Source organism: Coregonus lavaretus, assembly GCF_964263955.1.
Source record: "Coregonus lavaretus genome assembly, contig: HAP1_SCAFFOLD_2298, whole genome shotgun sequence".
In the NCBI taxonomy this organism is placed as follows: Eukaryota; Metazoa; Chordata; class Actinopteri; order Salmoniformes; family Salmonidae; genus Coregonus; species Coregonus lavaretus.
The window spans coordinates 44,823-70,155 of record NW_028160350.1 but is presented as its reverse complement, the minus strand read 5'-3'; the positions used below and the strand labels follow the sequence as shown (position 1 = coordinate 70,155).

At 43.6% G+C, this 25,333-nt stretch overlaps 1 protein-coding gene across 1 annotated transcript in view; it reads left to right on the top strand.

Annotated features, from left to right (window-relative positions):
• Positions 1 to 192: 192 nt before the first annotated feature.
• The window catches only part of LOC311121903 (thrombospondin type-1 domain-containing protein 1-like), a gene marked incomplete at its 3' end in the record, with an annotated part of 40,609 nt that continues 15,468 nt past the window's right edge, over positions 193 to 25,333 (top strand). The window contains exons 1-5 of the mRNA XM_084196339.1: positions 193 to 287; positions 14,992 to 15,125; positions 23,807 to 24,001; positions 24,452 to 24,684; positions 24,842 to 25,053. Of these exons, the coding sequence (XP_084052465.1) occupies positions 15,065 to 15,125; positions 23,807 to 24,001; positions 24,452 to 24,684; positions 24,842 to 25,053 (701 nt within the window). The 5' untranslated portion in view covers positions 193 to 287; positions 14,992 to 15,064. The remainder of the gene's footprint in view (positions 288 to 14,991; positions 15,126 to 23,806; positions 24,002 to 24,451; positions 24,685 to 24,841; positions 25,054 to 25,333) is intronic.

Genomic DNA, 25,333 nt, shown 5'->3' with positions numbered 1-25,333 from the left:
CTGGCTCTGCTCCGGCCGCTCACTGCACGGACGCGCGCAAAGGGATTGCCTTTGCTTTCCCTCTCCCTCCCTCTCTCCCTCCCTCCCTCTCCCTCTCTCTCTCTCTCTGTGCTGCTCCTTCTCTCTCTGAAGTTGATCCGCAATCGAACGGCTGATCTGACGTTAATCAATCATCTGTGGATGTTGATGATCAGAAATTGACGGAATGACGTTTCCATGGATGAGTCGAGACGTTTGATGGAGTTTTCGTTGAGAATAATCAATGCCTTGCTGAGTCTACAGGAAATGTAAGTACGCAAATGTGGTCATAGTCAATCGAGAATGACAGGTAGCCTACAAAGTGTCTGCCAACCCCTTTGGAATAAGCCTGACTTTAATTTGAAAATGAATTAGCCTAACTGTGGTCATAATAGCCTGAGGGACAGAAAGCCTCACATTTCTAAATGTTTCTTCTATTAATTTGAGCAAACATTGAGAAAACATTAGGCTATATGTTATGTAGGCTAATGTCCTAATGAGCTTAAGGGGATAGTTCGGGATTTTGGCAATGACCCACTGGGCACACACTGGTTGAATCAACGTTGTTTCCACGTCATTGTTGAACCAATGGCGAACAGAAGTTGAATTGAGCAGTGGAGAGGCCCTTTTATCTGCTTCCCCCAAGAGTCAGATGAACTCCTGGACACCGTTTTCATTTAGACTATCTGCATCCAGTATGACTATCTGCATCCAGTATGACTATCTGCATCCAGTATGACTATCTGCATCCAGTATGACTATCTGCATCCAGTATGACTATCTGCATCCAGTATGACTATCTGCATCCAGTATGACTATCTGCATCCAGTATGAAGGAAGACAGTTTCGCGAGCCAATGCTAACTAGTGTTAGCACAATGACTGGAAGTGTATAGGAACCACTAGCATGCTAGCCAGGGCTGTCACCAGAGTTTCATAATATTCGGGGCTCAGTCCTGAAGACCAGGGGTTTGTGGGGTCCAAGGAAAAAAAATTGTTTCCTGCAATTCTACATGACTGGAGACGTTACAATAATATTTTTTTATACCACAAAAATGATGAAAATGACAAGCTACTCTGTCATTTACATACTGAAATCAATACAACCAACGTGTCTTAAAAGAGTGGAGGAAAAGAGTGGATGCACAGATCTCAGGCCTACAATATGAGGAGGAAATTATAGCCAACCAACTCTCCAGTGGCACTCACCTGTTCAAACTGATTTTTTTTTTTCCCGCAATTGTATTTTGAAATATTGCGAAATACCTTGTAGCTGCTGCCTGCTGTTCATTGACAGCCACAACTCAACAATCATCTGTTTTATATTTGTCTGGGCAATGACGGGATTCCAGACTGTAGACTAGGCCTTGTGACAAAACACTTATCTACAGCAATGTTAAATACGCTATTGCTCCTCTGTGGCTAAATTTTGCTGGTGTAGTATTTTCAATGATTTCATTAATTTTTCTATAGAGACAGGAGTAATTATATATTTGTTTATCTGCACCTCTTCCCGCAGTGCTGTGTTTTCTTCCATGCACTGTGCTCTCCCCAAGGCCAAATAATCAACACTTCTTATTATTAATTCAATCGATTGTGGTCAGTAACCCCATATGAGGTTATAGTGTAGGTAGGCCTACTGTTAACAATACTATTTAAAATTATCTATCAGCAAGTAGCCTACAATTTACAAGAGAATAGATTCAGTAAGTCAATGAAGCTAATCGTGTGTACAAATGTGTATTCACCTCAATAGGCTAAGTGACTGAAATGCATCAGGGAAGCTCAGGAAAACATCAGGGAAGCTCAGGAAAACATCAGGGAAGCTCAGGAAAACATCAGGGAAGCTCAGGAAAACATCAGGGAGGCTCAGGAAAACACCAGGGAGGCTCAGGAAAACATCAGGGAAGCTCAGGAAAACATCAGGGAAGCTCATCAGGTAGGCTATAGGCCTAATGCGTGTGTAAAGAATATCTGCATTGCTTTCAATTGTTAGACTGATGATCATGAGCACTCACCTCAACATAGATAACATTTCCCAGCCTAATTGTGACCAAATATCCAAACGCAGATTCAGTGAAAACAAAAATCTGACATTGATTGATTTATCAAGATGAGTTCCCATGCTTGACTCAAAGCAATGAAGCTGTCCCAATCAAAAACGGTGCTGGAATTATCAGTTGACCACACATGGAAATCACTTTACATTTATCATAGCCAGTTGTGTAGTTATTTAGCACTACACCACAAAACGTGAGACAGCACCATTCTGAGAAGTGGCGGAGCGTCGCCCTGCAGTGCACCGGCAGCACTGCACCCCTGATTATAACGGTTGGATGCCTTCAGGAGTCACCCCTGATTATAACGGTTGGATGCCTTCAGGAGTCACCCCTGATTATAACGGTTGGATGCCTTCAGGAGTCACCCCTGATTATAACGGTTGGATGCCTTCAGGAGTCACCCCTGATTATAACGGTTGGATGCCTTCAGGAGTCACCCCTGATTATAACGGTTGGATGCCTTCAGGAGTCACCCCTGATTATAACGGTTGGATGCCTTCAGGAGTCACCCCTGATTATAACGGTTGGATGCCTTCAGGAGTCACCCCTGATTATAACGGTTGGATGCCTTCAGGAGTCACCCCTGATTATAACGGTTGGATGCCTTCAGGAGTCACCCCTGATTATAACGGTTGGATGCCTTCAGGAGTCACCCCTGATTATAACGGTTGGATGCCTTCAGGAGTCACCCCTGATTATAACGGTTGGATGCCTTCAGGAGTCACCCCTGATTATAACGGTTGGATGCCTTCAGGAGTCACCCCTGATTATAACGGTTGGATGCCTTCAGGAGTCACCCCTGATTATAACGGTTGGATGCCTTCAGGAGTCACCCCTGATTATAACGGTTGGATGCCTTCAGGAGTCACCCCTGATTATAACGGTTGGATGCCTTCAGGAGTCACCCCTGATTATAACGGTTGGATGCCTTCAGGAGTCGCCCCTGATTATAACGGTTGGATGCCTTCAGGAGTCACCCCTGATTATAACGGTTGGATGCCTTCAGGAGTCACCCCTGATTATAACGGTTGGATGCCTTCAGGAGTCACCCCTGATTATAACGGTTGGATGCCTTCAGGAGTCACCCCTGATTATAACGGTTGGATGCCTTCAGGAGTCACCCCTGATTATAACGGTTGGATGCCTTCAGGAGTCACCCCTGATTATAACGGTTGGATGCCTTCAGGAGTCACCCCTGATTATGAGGTTGGATGCCTTCAGGAGTCACCCCTGATTATAACGGTTGGATGCCTTCAGCAGTCACCCCTATTATAACGGTTGGATGCCTTCAGGAGTCACCCCTGATTATAACGGTTGGATGCCTTCAGGAGTCACCCCTGATTATAACGGTTGGATGCCTTCAGGAGTCACCCCTGATTATAACGGTTGGATGCCTTCAGGAGTCACCCCTGATTATAACGGTTGGATGCCTTCAGGAGTCACCCCTGATTATAACGGTTGGATGCCTTCAGGAGTCACCCCTGATTATAACGGTTGGATGCCTTCAGGAGTCACCCCTGATTATAACGGTTGGATGCCTTCAGGAGTCACCCCTGATTATAACGGTTGGATGCCTTCAGGAGTCACCCCTGATTATAACGGTTGGATGCCTTCAGGAGACACCCCTGATTATAACGGTTGGATGCCTTCAGGAGTCACCCCTGATTATAACGGTTGGATGCCTTCAGGAGTCACCCCTGATTATAACGGTTGGATGCCTTCAGGAGTCACCCCTGATTATAACGGTTGGATGCCTTCAGGAGTCACCCCTGATTATAACGGTTGGATGCCTTCAGGAGTCACCCCTGATTATGAGGTTGGATGCCTTCAGGAGTCACCCCTGATTATAACGGTTGGATGCCTTCAGCAGTCACCCCTATTATAACGGTTGGATGCCTTCAGGAGTCACCCCTGATTATAACGGTTGGATGCCTTCAGGAGTCACCCCTGATTATAACGGTTGGATGCCTTCAGGAGTCACCCCTGATTATAACGGTTGGATGCCTTCAGGAGTCACCCCTGATTATAACGGTTGGATGCCTTCAGGAGTCACCCCTGATTATAACGGTTGGATGCCTTCAGGAGTCACCCCTGATTATAACGGTTGGATGCCTTCAGGAGTCACCCCTGATTATAACGGTTGGATGCCTTCAGGAGTCACCCCTGATTATAACGGTTGGATGCCTTCAGGAGTCACCCCTGATTATAACGGTTGGATGCCTTCAGGAGTCACCCCTGATTATAACGGTTGGATGCCTTCAGGAGACACCCCTGATTATAACGGTTGGATGCCTTCAGGAGTCACCCCTGATTATAACGGTTGGATGCCTTCAGGAGTCACCCCTGATTATAACGGTTGGATGCCTTCAGGAGTCACCCCTGATTATAACGGTTGGATGTCTTCAGGAGTCACCCCTGATTATAACGGTTGGATGCCTTCAGGAGTTTCAGCTAACCACAGCTCTATGAACTAAGTGACGCATTCAGTTGACTACATTATTATTTTTTTTTACACCATTGCAGCAGCGCAAAATATTCGGGGCTGACCCAACATCATTCGGCGGCTAAAGCTCCGAAAGCCAGGTCCAGGTGACGTCCATGATGCTATCTGTTCCCAAAAACGTCCAGTCATTGCGTAACGCTAGTAAGAGATGCAGAGACATGGTATCCACGAGTTCATCTGACTGAGGAAGTAGATAAAGGGCCTCGTTGGGGAAGGAGATAAAGGGCCTCGTTGGGGAAGGAGATAAAGGGCCTCGTTGGGGAAGGAGATAAAGGGCCTCGTTGGGGAAGGAGATAAATGGCCTCGTTGGGGAAGGAGATAAATGGCCTCGTTGGGGAAGGAGATAAATGGCCTCGTTGGGGAAGGAGATAAATGGCCTCGTTGGGGAAGGAGTAAATGGCCTCGTTGGGGAAGGAGATAAATGGCCTCGTTGGGGAAGGAGATAAAGGGCCTCGTTGGGGAAGGAGATAAAGGGCCTCGTTGGGGAAGGAGATAAAGGGCCTCGTTGGGGAAGGAGATAAAGGGCCTCGTTGGGGAAGGAGATAAAGGGCCTCGTTGGGGAAGGAGATAAATGGCCTCGTTGGGGAAGGAGATAAATGGCCTCGTTGGGGAAGGAGATAAATGGCCTCGTTGGGGAAGGAGATAAAGGGCCTCGTTGGGGAAGGAGATAAATGGCCTCGTTGGGGAAGGAGATAAATGGCCTCGTTGGGGAAGGAGATAAATGGCCTTGTTGGGGAAGGAGATAAATGGCCTCGTTGGGGAAGTCCTGAACTATACCTTTAAGTTACAAAAGGTTGTACATGCCTCACCATGTGGGTTGTGATCAGCCTGTAGACTGATGGGATGTTATAGTGGACATGGACAGTGATGTGTGTGTGTGTGTGTGTGTGTGTGTGTGTGTGTGTGTGTGTGGCAGGGGGAAACTTGGAGTCAGTGGGTTTTGTTGGACACACAACAGCAGAGTTGGCCTGTGAGCAGAGTTGGCCTGTGAGCAGAGTTGGCCTGTGTGTGTGTGTGTAGCAGGGGAGGCTGGTGGGAGGAGGTGTAGGAGGACGGGCTCATTGCAATGACTGGAATGGAATAATGGAATGGTATCAAACACATCAAACCAATGGAAACCACATGTTTGACTCCGTTGCATTGATTCCATTACAGCCATTACAATGAGCCCGTCCTCCTATAGCTCCTCCCACCACCAGCCTCCTCTGTTGTGTAGAGTTGGCTGGCTCGCTCTGTTTCATACCAGACAACAGCCTTTACTCCTCATCTACTAGACAATGTGAGTGTTCCCAGGGCCTTGTAGATAAATATAATAGCAAAGTAAACAGCAATATGTGTTTCTGCTGCTGTTGTCATTGGGATTGTATGTAATATGATCAGTCCAACTAGGCTTACTAGTAGCAATGGTAATAACTTAGGCTACCTGAGAATAATGGTACCTGTCAACTCTGAATCTCTGATTCACCTCATAGACTTGTAGAAAAGTATTTGAGCAGGAGATAGAGATTGGGTGGGGGTGGGGTGGGGGGTTGGAGGGGGGGGGGGGGGGGGGCAGAGAATGAGATAGCTATAGGTCCCCAGGCTTCAACACCAGTTGGGCAGGTTTTTATAACTGCTGAATATGATTTGGCCTTCCGTTTTGTACATTCAGCCTGAACATGATCGTGACTTTCCACTTTCCAACAAGTACTGGCACTGTACAACCAGCAGAACCATTACTTAAAGATGCACTCTCAAACGTTTGTATAATTTCAGTCAGTAGTTCTGAAGTAGCGCTCGAAAGCCTTAACCGGTCCCTGAAAATAAATTGCATTCTACGTCACGATGTGCAGATATGTGTAGTGTAACACAGGGCAGGCCTTCTTCTTTTGCTGTGCAACTCGTCAATGTGCATCTTGCTAGCTGTCACTCAAATGCCGAAAAAATAAAAAAATAAGAAAAAAAAGTCACTTTCAAACTATGGATTTTGTGGCTAATCAAGGTAAAACAGTAATTCTGCTCATAGATTATTCATGTATGAACTACACATTGGCACATTCAGCCCAAAGTGGGAGGTTTAACAAAAGTACTTTATGTAGTCGCCAAAGTTCCAGAGAATGTCTTTAATCAATTCCCTTGGGTTACTGTGAGACTGAGATACAGACACCGTGCTCAGCCCCCTCCTGTACTCCCTGTTCACCCATGACTGCGTGGCCGCGCACGTCTCCAACTCAATCATTATATGCCATTTAGCAGACGCTTTTATCCAAAGCGACTTACAGTCATGTGCGCATACATTTTTACATATGGGTGGTCCCGGGGATCGAACCCACTACCCTGGCGTTTACAAGCGCCACGCTCTACCAATTGAGCTACAGAGGACCACATCAAGTCTTCTGATGACGCAACAGTGGTAGGCCTGATTACCGACGAGACCGCCTACAGGGAGGTGGTGAGAGCCCTGGCGGAGCGGTGCCAGGAAAATAACCTCTCCCTCAATGTCAACAAAACGAAGGAGCTGATCATGGACTACAGGAGACAGGAGAGAGAACCCCTATCCACATCAACGGGGCCGCAGTGGAGACGGTCAAAAGCTTCAAGTTCCTCGGCGTGCACATCACTGACAAGGTGAAATGGTCCCTTGTCTTGGCTCATAAGACCCTCACAGACTTCTACAGATGTACCATTGAGACCATCCTGTCTGGCTGTATCACCGCCTGGTATGGCAATTACACCGTCCGCAACAGCAGGGCTCTTCAGAGGGTGGTGTGGTAAGCTCAACGCATCATCGGGGTCACACTGCCAGCTCTCCAGGACATCTACAGCACCTGGTGTCACAGGAAGGCCAAGAAGATCATCAAGGACCGCAGTCACCCAAGCCACGTCCTGTTCATCCTGCTACTATCTAGAAGGCGGAGACAGTACAGGTGCATCAAAGCTTGGACACAACAATTACATATTTATTTAATTTATTTCATAAACAAAGTTATGCAACACCCAATTCCCCTGTGTGAAAAAGTAATTGCCCCCTTACACTCAATAACTGGTTGTGCCACCTTTAGCTGCAATGACTCCAACCAAATGCTTCCTGTAGTTGTTGATCAGTCTCTCACGTCGCTGTGGAGGAATTTTGGCCCACTCTTCCATGCAGAACTGCTTTAACTCAGTGACGTGTGGGTTTTCAAGCATGAACTGCTCGTTTCAAGTCCTGCCACAACATCTCAATTGGGATTAGGTCTGGACTTTGACTAGGCCTTTCCAAAACTTCAAATTTTTTGCTTTTTAGGATTTTTTTGCTATGTAGACTTGATTGTGTGTTTTGGATCGTTGTCTTGCTGCATGACCCAGCTGCGCTTCAGCTTCAGCTCACAGACGGATGGTCTGACATTCTCCTGTAGAATTCTCTGATACAGAGCAGAATTCATGGTTCCTTCTATTAAGGCAAGTCGTCCAGGTCCTGAGGCAGCAAAACATCCCCAAACCATCACACCACCACCACCATGCTTGACCTTTGGTATGATGTTCTTACTGTGGAATGCAGAGTTTGGTTTTCGCTAGGCATAATGGGACCCATCTCGTCCAAAAAGTTGACTCAAGTTTGCCAAAAAGCACCTGGATGATCATCAAGACTCTTGGAAGAACGTTCTATGGACAGATGATTCAAAAGTATAACTTTTTGCTTCCAGTAATGCCTGGCGAAAACCTAACTCTGCATCGAATACGACTTGACACCGCAGGCGTAGACGCGGGAGATGAGGTGGAGTCCTTCTGAAATTGAGGCGAAGAGAAAACCGAACGGCGCTCCCCTCCATTCTATTGGCAAATGTCCAGTCACTCGAGAATAAGATAGGAGACACTCGAACGAAGCTCATAGAGACTTGAAAAGCTGCAATATTATATGTCTTACTGAAACGTGGCTGGATGATGATGCTATGCACGTAGTACTTGGTGCAGCGACAGGATCGGACGGCTGCTTCTGGGAAGTCGAAAGGAGAGGGAGAGTGTTTTTTCAGAAGTAACAGCTGGTGTACTGCTTCAAGTGTGACAGAAATCTTGAGCTTTAGCTCTCCTGATGTAGAATACCTCATGTTAAGCTGCAGATCCTTCTATCTATCAAGAGAGTTCTCAATCTGTAATTATCACAGCTGTCTACATCCCTCCCCAAGCCAACAGCACTCTGGCACTCAACAAACTGTATGAAGCCATAAACAAACAAGAAACCGCTCACCCAGAGACTGCGTTTCTGGTGAGCGGTGACTTTTAATTTCACATCTACCGACACGTCTCCTGCGCCACTAGGGGCGCTAAAACTCTAGACCACTTTTATTCTACCCACAGAAACGCATACAAGGCCCTCCCCTTGGCAAATTTTACATTTTAGTCATTTAGCAGACGCTCTTATCCAGAGCGACTTACAGGAGCAATTAGGGTTAAGTGCCTTGCTCAAGGGCACATCGACAGATTTTTCACCTAGTCGGTTCAGGGATTAGAACCAGCGACCTTTCGGTTACTGCCACAGCGCTCTTAACCACTAAGCTACCTACCGCCCACAAATCTGACCATGACTCCATTCTCCTGCTTCCTATTTACAAACAAAAGCTCAAACAGGAAGTACCAGTGATGTGCCCAATACGGAAGTGGTCAGATGAAGCAGACGCGAGGCTACAAGACTGTTTTGCTGGTACAGACTGGGATATGTTCCGAGATTCATCCGATAGCATCGAGGAGTTAACCACAACAGTCACTGGCTTCATCAAAAAGTGCACAGATGATGTTGTCCCCACAGTGACTATAAGAACGTATCCAAACCATGGATTACAGGCAATATCCACGGTGGGCTAAAGGCTACCGCTTACAAGGAACGGGACACGGACACGTACAAGAAATCCCGCTACGACCTCCGGACGAGACATCAAACATGCAAAGGGAAAATATAGGACTCAGACTCTGACAGTCTTCGTACAGCGAGCGAAACAACTACTTCAAGGTCTCGGAGCGAGTGACGTTACCGATTGAAATGCTACTAGCATGCACTGCTACCTAGCTAGCCATTTCACACCGCTTACACATACAGCGCATTCGGAAAGTATTCAGACACCTTGACTTTTTCCACATTTTGTTACGTTACAGCCTTATTCTAAAATTGATTAAATTGTTATTTTTTTCCCTAATCAATCTACACACTACCCCATAATGACAAAGCAAAAATAGGTTTTTAGATTAAAAAAAAACAGAAATATTACATTTACATAAGTATTCAGACCCTTTACGCCACTCCTGCGTTGTCTTGGCTATGTGCTTAAGGTCGTTGTCCTGTTGGAAGGTGAACCTTCGCCACAGTCTGTGGTCCTGAGCGCTCTGGAGCAGGTTTTCATCAAGGATCTCTCTGTACTTTGCTCCGTTCATCTTTCCCTTGATCCTGACTAGTCTCCCAGTCCCTGCCGCTGAAAGACATCCCCACAGCATGATGCTGCCACCACCATGCTTCACCGTAGGGATGGTGCCAGGTTTCCTCCAGACGTGACGCTTGGCATTCAGGCCAAAGAGTTCAATCTTGGTTTTATCAGACCAGAGAATCTTGTTTCTCATGGCCTGAGAGTCCTTTCGGTACCTTTTGGCAAACTCCAAGTGGGCTGTCATGTGTGTTTTACTGAGGAGTGGCTTCCGTCTCGCCACTCTACCATAAAGGCCTGATTTCCTTCTGGAAGGTTCTCCCATCTCCACAGAGGAACTGTGGAGCTCTGTCAGAGTGACCATTGGGTTGTTCTCCTTGACCAAGGCCCTTCTCCCCCGATTGCTCAGTTTGGCCAGGCGGCCAGCTCTAGGAAGAGTCTTGGTGGTTCCAAACTTCTTCCATTTAAGAATGATGGAGACCACTGTGTTCTTGGGGACCTTCAATGCTGCAGACATTCTTTGGTACCCTTCCCCAGATCTGTGCCTCGACACAATCCTGTTTCGGAGCTCTACAGACAATTCCTTGGACCTCATGGCTTGGTTTTTGCTCTGACATGCACTGTCAACTGTGGGACCTTATATAGACAGGTGTGTGCCTTTCCAAATCATGTCCAATCAATTGAATTTACCACAGTTGACTAACTTTAAGCGTCAGTTGTCAGAGCAGCTTACCGATCACTGCACCTGTACACAGCCCATCTGTAATTAGCCCACCAAACTACCTCATCCCCATATTGTTATTCATTTTGTTAATTTGCACCCCAGTATCTCTATTTGCACATCATCTTTTGCACATCTATCATTCCAGTGTTAATACGAAATTGTAACTATTTTGCACTATGGCCTATTTATTGCCTTACCTCCATAACTTACTACATTCGCACACACTGTATATATATATATATATATATATATATATATATATATATATATATATATATATATATATATATATATATATATATATATATATATATATATATATATATATGTTCTGTTTATATTTTTGACTTTATGTTTTGTTTACCTGGTTAAATAAAGGTGAAATAAATAAATAAAAACAGTTGGACTCCAATCAAGTTGTATAAACATCTGAAGGATGATCAATGGAAACAGGATGCACCTGAGCTCAATTTCGAGTCTCATAGCAAAGGGTCTGAATACTTATGTAAATATGGTATTTCTGTTTTTTTATTTGTAAAAAAAATAAAAAATAAACACTGTACCATGTGTGATAGCCTGTTTTTCAAGTTTGCTGACGACACAACGATAGTAGGCCTGATCACCGACGACGATGAGTCAGCCTATAGGGAGGAGGTCAGAGACTTGGTGTGTTGCCAGGACAACGACCTCTCCCTCAACGTCAGCAAGACAAAGGAGCTGATCATAGACTACAGGAGAAAGAGGGGAGCTCACGCCCCCATCCACATCGACAGGGCTGTTGTGGAGCGGGTTGACAGCTTCAAGTTCCTTGGACTTAACTAAGGACTTAACATGATTCACACACACCCGCGCAGTTGTGAAGAGGGCACGGCAGCGGGTCTTCCCCCTCGCGAGGTTGAAAAGATTTGGCATGGGTCCTTCGGATCCTCAAAAAGTTATACAGCTGCACCATTGAGAGCATCTTGACTGGCTGCTTCACCGCCTGGTATCACGAACACTTGAGAAAAGTCGATATCCGCCTTCTAGGTGGTAGCAGGGTGAACAGCATGTTTTGAATTTCCGAGGGAGGGAGAGGGAGAGAGAGAGAGGCTCCATTGTGCTTTGTGATTGAAACTTACAGGCAGTTATGTTTATTTCTTGGTGTGCACACACACGTGGAGAGAGTGTGACTGAGCTGAGGGTCATACTGAGAGTGACTGAGCTGAGGGTCATACTGAGAGTGACTGAGCTGAGGGTCATACTGAGAGTGACTGAGCTGAGGGTCATACTGAGAGTGACTGAGCTGAGGGTCATACTGAGAGTGACTGAGCTGAGGGTCATACTGAGAGTGACTGAGCTGAGGGTCATACTGAGAGTGACTGAGCTGAGGGTCATACTGAGTGACTGAGCTGAGGGTCATACTGAGAGTGACTGAGCTGAGGGTCATACTGAGAGTGACTGAGCTGAGGGTCATACTGAGAGTGACTGAGCTGAGGGTCATACTGAGAGTGACTGAGCTGAGGGTCATACTGAGTGACTGAGCTGAGGGTCATACTGAGAGTGACTGAGCTGAGGGTCATACTGAGAGTGACTGAGCTGAGGGTCATACTGAGAGTGACTGAGCTGAGGGTCATACTGAGTGACTGAGCTGAGGGTCATACTGAGAGTGACTGAGCTGAGGGTCATACTGAGAGTGACTGAGCTGAGGGTCATACTGAGAGTGACTGAGCTGAGGGTCATACTGAGAGTGACTGAGCTGAGGGTCCTACTGAGAGAGTGACTGAGCTGAGGGTCCTACTGAGAGTGACTGAGCTGAGGGTCCTACTGAGAGCGTGTGTTGTTTTTCCTCCTAGCTAGAGGGGGGATCAGAACAGTGTAAATCAAACCAATCAGACAACAGTCTTTGCTAGTTGACTTCTACATGTTCTTTCCTCGTGTTTTTGACATGCTAGCTCAGTGAGTGTGTTACTGTGCTGTCATGCCTTTTAACAAACTTTGCATTACACAGTGATGCTGTATGCTTAACACTTTGCATTACACAGTGATGCGTATGCTTAACACTTTGCATTACACAGTGATGCTGTATGCTTAACACTTTGCATTACACAGTGATGCGTATGCTTAACACTTTGCATTACACAGTGATGCTGTATGCTTAACACTTTACATTACACAGTGATGCTGTATGCTTAACACTTTGCATTACACAGTGATGCTGTATGCTTAACACTTTGCATTACACAGTGATGCTGTATGCTTAACACTTTGCATTACACAGTGATGCTGTATGCTTAACACTTTGCATTACACAGTGATGCTGTATCCTTAACACTTTGCATTACACAGTGATGCTGTATGCTTAACACTTTGCATTACACAGTGATGCTGTATGCTTAACAGTGATACTGTATGCTTAACACTTTGCATTACACAGTGATGCTGTATGCTTAACACTTTGCATTACACAGTGATGCTGTATGCTTAACACTTTACATTACACAGTGATGCTGTATGCTTAACACTTTGCATTACACAGTGATGCTGTATCCTTAACACTTTACATTACACAGTAACAACAGAATAACCTATGTCCATTACTTACTGTATTCAGTACTTAGCCCACTGAGATAAAGCCGAAGGCATTAGCACTGGGAGCTAACAGGAGTTTTCATTTCAGACCCAGACACTCAAACGAACCCAAAGCAAATTCCTCTGTCTGTATTCTGTCTCTACATGTTGTCTATACTAGCAGCACCATATCACCAGGTAACATTCTGGGTATGTTGTCTATACTAGAAGCACCATATCACCAGGTAACATTCTGAGTATGTTGTCTATACTAGAAGCACCATATCACCAGGTAACATTCTGGGTATGTTGTCTATACTAGAAGCACCATATCACCAGGTAACATTCTGACTATGTTGTCTATCACTAGCAGCACCATATCACCAGGTAACATTCTGGGTATGTTGTCTATACTAGAAGCACCATACCACCAGGTAACATTCTGGGTATGTTGTCTATATACTAGCAGCACCATATCACCAGGTAACATTCTGGGTATGTTGTCTATACTAGCAGCACCATATCACCAGGTAACATTCTGGGTATGTTGTCTATACTAGAAGCACCATATCACCAGGTAACATTCTGGGTATGTTGTCTATACTAGAAGCACCATACCACCAGGTAACATTCTGGGTATGTTGTCTATCACTAGCAGCACCATATCACCAGGTAACATTCTGACTATGTTGTCTATCACTAGCAGCACCATATCACCAGGTAACATTCTGACTATGTTGTCTATCACTAGCAGCACCATATCACCAGGTAACATTCTGGGTATGTTGTCTATACTAGAAGCACCATACCACCAGGTAACATTCTGGGTATGTTGTCTATATACTAGCAGCACCATATCACCAGGTAACATTCTGGGTATGTTGTCTATACTAGCAGCACCATATCACCAGGTAACATTCTGACTATGTTGTCTATCACTAGCAGCACCATATCACCAGGTAACATTCTGACTATGTTGTCTATCACTAGCAGCACCATATCACCAGGTAACATTCTGGGTATGTTGTCTATACTAGAAGCACCATACCACCAGGTAACATTCTGGGTATGTTGTCTATACTAGAAGCACCATATCACCAGGTAACATTCTGGGTATGTTGTCTATACTAGAAGCACCATATCACCAGGTAACATTCTGGGTATGTTGTCTATACTAGAAGCACCATACCACCAGGTAACATTCTGGGTATGTTGTCTATCACTAGCAGCACCATATCACCAGGTAACATTCTGACTATGTTGTCTATCACTAGCAGCACCATATCACCAGGTAACATTCTGGGTATGTTGTCTATACTAGAAGCACCATATCACCAGGTAACATTCTGGGTATGTTGTCTATACTAGAAGCACCCTATCACCAGGTAACATTCTGGGTATGTTGTCTATACTAGAAGCACCATATCACCAGGTAACATTCTGGGTATGTTGTCTATACTAGAAGCACCATATCACCAGGTAACATTCTGGGTATGTTGTCTATACTAGAAGCACCATACCACCAGGTAACATTCTGGGTATGTTGTCTATACTAGAAGCACCATATCACCAAGTAACATGTCACCAGGACCATTTCATTTGACTATTCGTGCACTACGTTTTGACCAGGGCTAGTGCTTAGTGTAGGGAATAGGGTGCTATCTGGGACGTAGACATGGACTGGACCACTCTTCTGAAGTAAACAGCTATTGGTTGGTTGTTTTTGTATTGGTGTCGTCCTGATTTTGGTCTGTGTGTGTTTCCTCAGAGCCGTTGGGATGTGGGAGGTGGAGTGTCATGTGGTGTGAGACTGCGGGGGTTTCCGGGGCTCACGCATCGGAATGCCACAGGGTTCCACGCCGACACCGCTGCTCTCCTTCCTATTGGCCACGCTGGGATACGGTGAGTGGGAGGGGCTTGAGGGTTTTAGTGCAGGCCTGGAACAAAACCTTGACACAGGGTTCCGCGCTGCAGCTCCCTTTCCAATTGGACATGCTGGAATGGAGGGGCATTTCAATCAATCAATCAATCAATCAATCAATCAATCAAATGTTATTTATAAAGCCCTTTTTACATCAGCAGATGTCACAAAGTGCTATACAGAAACCCAGCCTAAAACCCCAAACAGCAAGCAATGCAGATGTAGAAGCACTGTGGCTAGGAAAAACTCCCTAGAAAGGCAGAAACCTAGGAAGAAACCTAGAGAGGAACCAGGCTCTGAAGGGTGGCCAGTCCTCTTCTGGCTGTGCTGGGTGGAGATTATAACAGTACATGGCCATTAAGGCCAGAAACCAGATTGTTCTTAGATGAACAGAAGGGTCAATATATATTTATATTGATACATATTTATACATATTTATACATGCTCGAGGGGGGTACAGGGGTGGACGTAAGGTGTGTTAGTGCTGGGCTGGAGTGAAACCTTGCACACCATGCAGGCCCTCATTGAACCAGAGTCTTTTAATTGAGTCTTTTAATGTCAGTGACCTGTAAGTAGATATGTACTTTCTTTGCTTTGCATATTAACTGTGCACACACACACACACACACACACACACACACACACACACACACATACACACACACATACATACATACATACATACAGTGGGGGAAAAAAGTATTTAGTCAGCCACCAATTGTGCAAGTTCTCCCACTTAAAAAGATGAGAGAGGCCTGTAATTTTCATCATAGGTACACGTCAACTATGACAGACAAAATGAGAAAAAAAAATCCAGAAAATCACATTGTAGGATTTTTAATGAATTTATTTGCAAATTATGGTGGAAAATAAGTATTTGGTCAATAACAAAAGTTTCTCAATACTTTGTTATATACCCTTTATTGGCAATGACACAGGTCAAACGTTTTCTGTAAGTCTTCACAAGGTTTTCACACACTGTTGCTGGTATTTTGGCCCATTCCTCTATGCAGATCTCTAGAGCAGTGATGTTTTGGGGCTGTCGCTGGGCAACACAGACTTTCAACTCCCTCCAAAGATTTTCTATGGGGTTGAGATCTGGAGACTGGCTAGGCCACTCCAGGACCTTGAAATGCTTCTTACGAAGCCACTCCTTCGTTGCCCGGGCGGTGTGTTTGGGATCATTGTCATGCTGAAAGACCCAGCCACGTTTCATCTTCAATGCCCTTGCTGATGGAAGGAGGTTTTCACTCAAAATCTCACGATACATGGCCCCATTCATTCTTTCCTTTACACGGATCAGTCGTCCTGGTCCCTTTGCAGAAAAACAGCCCCAAAGCATGATGTTTCCACCCCCATGCTTCACAGTAGGTATGGTGTTCTTTGGATGCAACTCAGCATTCTTTGTCCTCCAAACACGACGAGTTGAGTTTTTACCAAAAAGTTCTATTTTGGTTTCATCTGACCATATGACATTCTCCCAATCCTCTTCTGGATCATCCAAATACACTCTAGCAAACTTCAGACGGGCCTGGACATGTACTGGCTTAAGCAGGGGGACACGTCTGGCACTGCAGGATTTGAGTCCCTGGCGGCGTAGTGTGTTACTGATGGTAGGCTTTGTTACTTTGGTCCCAGCTCTCTGCAGGTCATTCACTAGGTCCCCCCGTGTGGTTCTGGGATTTTTGCTCACCGTTCTTGTGATCATTTTGACCCCACGGGGTGAGATCTTGCGTGGAGCCCCAGATCGAGGGAGATTATCAGTGGTCTTGTATGTCTTCCATTTCCTAATAATTGCTCCCACAGTTGATTTCTTCAAACCAAGCTGCTTACCTATTGCAGATTCAGTCTTCCCAGCCTGGTGCAGGTCTACAATTTTGTTTCTGGTGTCCTTTGACAGCTCTTTGGTCTTGGCCATAGTGGAGTTTGGAGTGTGACTGTTTGAGGTTGTGGACAGGTGTCTTTTATACTGATAACAAGTTGAAACAGGTGCCATTAATACAGGTAACGAGTGGAGGACAGAGGAGCCTCTTAAAGAAGAAGTTACAGGTCTGTGAGAGCCAGAAATCTTGCTTATTTGTAGGTGACCAAATACTTATTTTCCACCATAATTGCAAATAAATTCATTAAAAATCCTACAATGTGATTTTCTGGATTTTTTTTCCTCAATTTGTCTGTCATAGTTGACGTGTACCTATGATGAAAATTACAGGCCCCTCTCATCTTTTTAAGTGGGAGAACTTGCACAATTGGTGGCTGACTAAATACTTTTTTTCCCCACTGTACATACATACATACCGTGCATTCAGAAAGTATTATTCCACATTCTGTTGTGTCACAGCCTGAATTCAAAATGGATTACATTTATATTTTTTCTCACTCATCTTCACACAAGACCCCATAATGACAAAGTGAAAACGTTTTTTTAGAAATGTTTGCCAATGTATTGAAAATGAAATACAGTAATATGTAATTGACATAAGTATTCAGTCCCCCTTTGTCAGCGATTACAGCTGTGAGTCTTTCTGGGTAAGTCTCTAAGAGCTCTCTAACCTCTCTGGATTAAAACCAAATTATGACAAATGTACTATATTACGTATTGGATCACTAAAAAATACAATTTTTACATTACCATGTAGTTTACCAATAAAATGGTCTGATGGTGATGTAGATATACTCGGAATACATATCCCAAAGGAAATAAATGATCTCACTTCAATAAATTTTAATAGAAAGTTAGCAAAAATAGATAAGATCTTACTACCATGGAAAGGAAAATACCTGTCAATTTGTGGAAAAATCACCCTGATTAACTCTTTAGTATTATCCCAGTTTACCTATTTGCTTATGGTCTTGCCTACTTCTAGCAAACAGTTTTTTAAATTATATGAGAAAAAAATATTCAATTTTATTTGGAACGGCAAGCCAGACAAAATTAAAAGAGCATATTTATATAATGAATATGAATTCGGAGGACAGAAATTATTAAATATTAAAGCATTAGACCTATCACTAAAATCTTCAGTCATCCAAAAGTTATACTTAAATCCGAACTGGTTCTCAAGCAAATTAGTAAGATTGTCTCACCCACTGTTCAAGAAAGGCCTTTTTCCCTTTATTCAGATTACAACCTCTCACTTACAGTTATTTGAAAAGGAAATAATCTCCCAAATGTCACTATTTCTAAAACAAGCCATAGAAAGTTGGTTGCAATTTCAATTTAATCCTCCAGAAACGACAGAACAAATAATGCAACAAATATTGTGGTTAAATTCAAATATACTAATTGACAAAAAACCTTTATTTTTTGACAGAATGTTTAAAAAAGGTATAATCTTCGTAAATGATATCATCGGTAGGACTGGTGGAGTTATGTCGCACATGCAGCTAACAAAAACATATGGAAATGTCTGCTCTACCCAGAATTACAACCAAATAATTGCAGCCTTACCGCAAAAGTGGAAGAGGAAAGTTGAAGGGGGAGAAAGTAAGGAACTTGTCTGTCGGCCTTGCATTAAAGAACATAATTGGTTAAGGAAAACTGTGATAAATAAAAAAGTATATCAGTTTCACTTGAGGACCAAAGGATTGACAGCCGTCCCATATAGATTGCAAAATAGTTGGGAAGAGATCTTTGACGTACCGATCCCATGGCATAGTGTTTATGAACTGACACGCAAAACGACACCGGATTCAAAAATTAGAATCTTTCAATTTAAATTATTATATAAAATTCTTGCTACCAATAGAATGTTATTTATATGGGGGATACAATCTTCCCAGCTCTGCAGATTTTGCTGTGAAGAGACAGAATCATTAGATCATTTGTTTTGGTTCTGTCCATTTGTAGCTTGTTTTTGGACACAGGTCCAGGAATGGCTAAAGGATTGCAATATTTACCTGGAACTAACCTTGCAGATAGCATTACTGGGTGATCTGAAAAGTCATAGTCAATCAATCAATAATATAATAATACTTTTAGCAAAAATGTTTATTTTTAATTCACAATCTGTAGAAGCAATGAGAATAGAAAGGTTCAGAACTTTTGTAAAACATCACAGTACGGTCGAAATATATATGGCAAATAGAAATCCTATATGGATGGTGTTAAGAGATAGATGGGAGGTATTGAATAGAGTTGAAGGATGGGACTAATAACAAATAACAACAAATAATAACAAAGATAGCTAATAATGTAAGCATACTGTGTCCATAATAAGTATATAGGTTGTATGTTGGGAGCTTTTGGGAAAGAGCACAGTTAGAAAGATATGGCATTTAGAAGCAAACCGGATGGACATCATGAAAATGATCGGAGAGGTTGAGAGTAGAAGAAGTTCAGGAGCAAAAAATATATATATATATATATAGATATAGAATTATTGTAAAATTAACTCTGTCCATAAGGTGTAGATAGTAAGTATAGACCGGAAGTAGAGGCCTGGGCGTTGTTGTTCACTAATTTACTCCAAGTAGGGAAAGGATGGTGGGGTTGAAAAGTAATAAAGGGGAATATATATATAAAAAATAAAAAATAAACATGGGGGATTGGAAGTGATGCAGACAATTACATTGATAGAAGATACAATCTATCTGCAATATTAAGCTGATCCATCCCCCCCCAAAAAAAAAAAAAAAAAAAAAAAAAAAAAAGTATCTAAGAGCTTTCCACACCTGGATTGTACAATATTTGCACATTATTCTTTTAAACATTCTTCAAGCTCTGTCAAGTTGGTTGTTGATCATTGCTAGAAAGACGTTTTCAAGTCTTGCCGTAGATTTTCAAGCAGATTTAAGTCAAAACTGTAACTAGGCCACTCAGGAACATTCACTGTCTTCTTGGTAAGCAACTCCAGTGTACAGTGGGGGAAAAAAAGTATTTAGTCAGCCACCAATTGTGCAAGTTCTCCCACTTAAAAAGATGAGAGAGGCCTGTAATTTTCATCATAGGTACATGTCAACTGTGAGAGACGGAATCTAATACAAAAATCCAGAAAATCACATTGTAGGATTTTTAAGTAATGAATTTCCATTAGTAACACGCTACGCCGTCATGGATTAAAATCCTGCAGCGCACGCAAGGTCCCCCTGCTCAAGCCAGCGCATGTCCAGGCCCGTCTGAAGTTTGCCAATGACCATCTGGATGATCCAGAGGAGGAATGGGAGAAGGTCATGTGGTCTGATGAGACAAAAATAGAGCTTTTTGGTCTAAACTCCACTCGCCGTGTTTGGAGGAAGAAGAAGGATGAGTACAACCCCAAGAACACCATCCCAACCATGAAGCATGGAGGTGGAAACATCATTCTTTGGGGATGCTTTTCTGCAAAGGGGACAGGACGACTGCACCGTATTGAGGGGAGGATGGATGGGGCCATGTATCGCGAGATCTTGGCCAACAACCTCCTTCCCTCAGTAAGAGCATTGAAGATGGGTCGTGGCTGGGTCTTCCAGCATGACAACGACCCGAAACACACAGCCAGGGCAACTAAGGAGTGGCTCCGTAAGAAGCATCTCAAGGTCCTGGAGTGGCCTAGCCAGTCTCCAGACCTGAACCCAATAGAACATCTTTGGAGGGAGCTGAAAGTCCGTATTGCCCAGCGACAGCCCCGAAACCTGAAGGATCTGGAGAAGGTCTGTATGGAGGAGTGGTCCAAAATCCCTGCTGCAGTGTGTGCAAACCTGGTCAAGACCTACAGGAAACGTATGATCTCTGTAATTGCAAACAAAGGTTTCTGTACCAAATATTAAGTTCTGCTTTTCTGATGTATCAAATACTTATGTCATGCAATAAAATGCAAATTAATTACTTAAAAATCATTTTCTGGATTTTTGTTTTAGATTCCGTCTCTCACAGTTGAAGTGTACCTATGATAAAAATTACATACCTCTACATGCTTTGTAAGTAGGAAAACCTGCAAAATCGGCAGTGTATCAAATACTTGTTCTCCCCACTGTATATATATATATTTTATTTTTTATAATTGTTCTTCTACTTTGACATTACAGAGTATTTTGTGTAGATCGTTGAAAATGACAATTCAATCCATTTTAATCCCAATTTGTTACCCAACAAAACGTGGAAAAAGTCAAGGGGTGTGAATACTTTCTGACACACAACAAAGTTGATTTCTATAAATACTTTTTTTTTTATCTCAGTTCTCTTTGTTCTACTCTACCTCTATTGAGTTACGTCCCAAATGGCACCCTATTCCCTATGGGTCCTGGTCAAAAGTAGTGCACTAAATAGGGACATACCTTTAGTATGAAGGTCAACCAGACCCATTCAAACCTGCTGAGAGAGGGAAGGCCACTGAGAGAGGAAATACAGGGAGGGAGATGGTTGAATTGAGGGTCAGTCTCTGTTCCTCCACCCTCTTCCCGTCGTAGGGTGTTTCTGTGACAGGATGTGACCTATTCACAGTGGCATTCATCACATCACAATGCCACTGCAGCCCTGTACTACCCAGATACAGATACACAGACCGAGACCGAGACAGACAGACAGACCCAGACAGACAGACAGACAGACAGACAGACCCAGACAGACAGACAGACAGACTGTCAAATAGACAGACAGACAGACAGACAGACAGACAGACAGACAGACAGACAGACAGACAGACAGACAGACTGTCAAATAGACAGACAGACAGACAGACAGACAGACAGACAGACAGACAGACAGACAGACAGACAGACAGACAGACAGACAGACAGACAGACAGACAGACAGACAGACAGAGACAGTAAAAATTCCCTGTGTTAGGTCAGTTAGGATCACCACTTTATTTTAAGAATGTGAAATGTCAGAATAATAGTAGAGAGAATGATTTATTTCAGCTTTTATGTCTTTCATCACATTCCCAGTGGGTCAGAAGTTTACATACACTCAATTAGTATTTGGTAGCATTGCCTTTAAATTGTTTAACTTGGGTCAAATGTTTCGGGTAGCCTTCCACAAGCTTCCCACAATAAGTTGGGTGAATTTTGGCCCATTCCTCCTGACAGAGCTAGTGTAACTGAGTCAGGTTGGTAGGCCTCCTTGCTCGCACACGCTTTTTCAGTTCTGCCCACACATTTTCTATAGGATTGAGGTCAGGGCTTTGTAATGGCCACTCCAATACCTTGACTTTGTTGTCCTTAAGCCATTTTGCCACAACTTTGGAAGTATGCTTGGGGTCATTGTCCATTTGAAAGACCCATTTGAGACCAAGCTTTAACTTCATGACTGATGTCTTAAAATGTTGCTTCAATATATCCACATAATCTTCCTTCCTCATGATGCAATCTATTTTGTGAAGTGCACCAGTCCCTCCTGCAGCAAAGCACCCCCACAGCATGATGCTGCCACCCCCGTGCTTCACGGTTGGGATGGTGTTCTTCGGCTTGCAAGCCACCACCTTTTTCCTCCAAACATAACGATGGTCATTATGGCCAAACAGTTCTATTTTTGTTTCATCAGACCAGAGGACATTTCTCCAAAAAGTACGATCTTTATCCCCATTTGCAATTGCGCACCGTAGTCTGGCTTTTTTATGGCGGTTTTGGAACAGTGGCTTCTTCCTTGCTGAGCGGCCTTTCAGTTTATGTCGATATAGGACTCGTTTTACTGTGGATATAGATACTTTTGTACCTGTTTCCTCCAGCATCTTCACAAGGTCCTTTGCAGTTGTTCTGGGATTGATTTGCACTTTTCGCACCAAAGTACGTTCATCTCTAGGAGACAGAACACGTCTCCTTCCTGAGCGGTATGACGGCTGCGTGGTCCCATGGTGTTTATACTTGCGTACTATTGTTTGTACAGATGAACGTGGTACCTTCAGGCGTTTGGAAATTGCTCCCAAGGATGAACCAGATTTGGAAAGGTCTACAATTTTTTTTCTGAGGTCTTGGCTGATTTATTTTGATTTTCCCATGATGTCAAGCAAAGAGGCACTGAGTTTGAAGGTCGGCCTTGAAATACATCTACAGGTACACCTCCAATTCACTCAAATGATGTCAATTAGCCTATCAGAAGCTTCTAAAGCCATTACATCATTTTCTGGAATTTTCCAACCTGTTTAAATGCACAGTCAACTTAGTGTATGTAAACTTCTGACCCACTGGAATTGTGATACAGTGAATTATAAGTGAAATAGTCTGTCTGTAAACAATTGTTGGAAAAATTACTTGTGTCATGCACAAAGTAGATGTCCTAACCGACTTGCCAAAACTATAGTTTGTTAACAATACATTTGTGGAGTGGTTGAAAAACGAGTTTTAATGACTCCAACTTAAGTGTATGTAAACTTCCGACTTCAACTGTACATGATTTTTCTTACTGTCTACCTAACTATCTACTATTTAAATAAATCTACATGATTTTTCTTAGTGTACATAACCTGTCTACTATTTAAATAAATCTACATGATTGTTCTTAGTGTACATAACCTGTCTACTATTTAATTAAATCTACTTTCTTTTTCTTAGTGTACATAACCTGTCTACTATTTAAATAAATCTACATGATTGTTCTTAGTGTACATAACCTGTCTACTATTTAAATAAATCTACATGATTTTTCTTAGTGTACTAAATCTATTAAAATAAATCTGCATTATTTTTCTTAGTGTACTAAATCTGTCTACTATTTAAATAAATCTGCCCCCTCGTCTGACTGTAGCTATGGCTGGCCTCCACCTGTGGCCCTCTGTCCATGTTGCCCTTAGCAACAGCAGTGTGTTCGTCAACTACAACGCCACGGACCGCAACGCTTCCTCCGACTTCCGGAACATGACCCTATCTCTGGTTGACACGGAAACCAACGCCACCCTGCTCACCAGATCCCTGCCAGCCAACCAATCAGAGGGGAGATTAGGTTAGTGCTCTTTTGTACTTTTTAAGGCAGGGTTTTACTTGGTCTAACGACGTGTCTGTAGACAACACTTGTCTCATTCTAATTGTCTACAGACACTTTTTTACTGAATGTCAGAGCTGTGTATTTAGCGAGGACATTGAGGTTTCTGCATAATGATGCATTTGCATGACACTCCATTTCATGGCGACCATGTTGGCTCCCCACGGCCAATATTGACCAATAGCACTGAATTTTATGAATTCTAAACAATGCTATGTACAAGATTCCAAATTCTCGTCATGAATGGATAAATAGAATGCTCAAAAGCGCTAACCTGGCATCCATTCTAAAAGTTGGCCCAACTCTCTATGTACTGTATATGTGCTCTGTTGTAGGTAAGCATTACATTGAACTGTGTACACTACGCTGTATCCCATATTACAAATACACTTTGATCTGACATGATTTTAGAGTTCAACTGCTCCTGCTTCCTGTACGCTGGAACATTCCGCTTCCACCTGGAGCAGATTGACTACGCAACCGCCAATTCTAATGCTAATGGTAATGCTAATGCTAGCATAACGGATGGAGATGGGGATGTTACTACTACTAGCACCTGGTGGTGGAGCTCTGAACTGCAGGTGGAGTGGCCGACCTTTCACATTGCTGTGGACCGGGCCAGCAACCAGTCAGGATCCTTCCAGGTGAGGAAAGGGTCTGTGTGTGTGTGTGTGTGTGTGTGTGTGTGTGTGTGTGGTTGTTCAACTAAATGATAGCCGTAACACCATAGCTGCTATTTATCACGTTAGGTATCATTGGAGTGAGCCACTGTCTAACCCTCGTCCCCTTTGCCACTCCCAGGTGGGGATCTCGACCAATGAGCTGTTCCAGTCCTGCTCCTCTGGCGTTGGCTCTGCCCTCTTCCTGGAGGTCAGCTACCTGGAGTTCAACCAGATTGGTCGAAACAGCATTGACAAGGTCCGCGCCCGCACCCGGCACCCAATCAAAGCGCTGCATTCTCAGAAGGTGGATCTGTCGTGTGCGTTCCATTTCACAGAGCGAGACTTCATCAGGTACACTGCTGTTTTACCATCTATTTTTATTTTTAAGGAGTGGGGCAGTTTATTGGATAGATTGAGAGTTAGGCTGCATTTACACAGGCTGCCCAATTCTGATCTTTTTTCCACTAATTGGTCTTTTGACCAATCACACCTTGATCAAACCAAAGCGTGCATCCGCGTGCCCCATCGAAAGACACATGAAACATTCATGGAGATTTAGCTAGCATTCTGTTGACTCAAACGATGTCAATTAGCCTATAAGGAGCTTCTAAAGCCATGACGTCATTTTCTG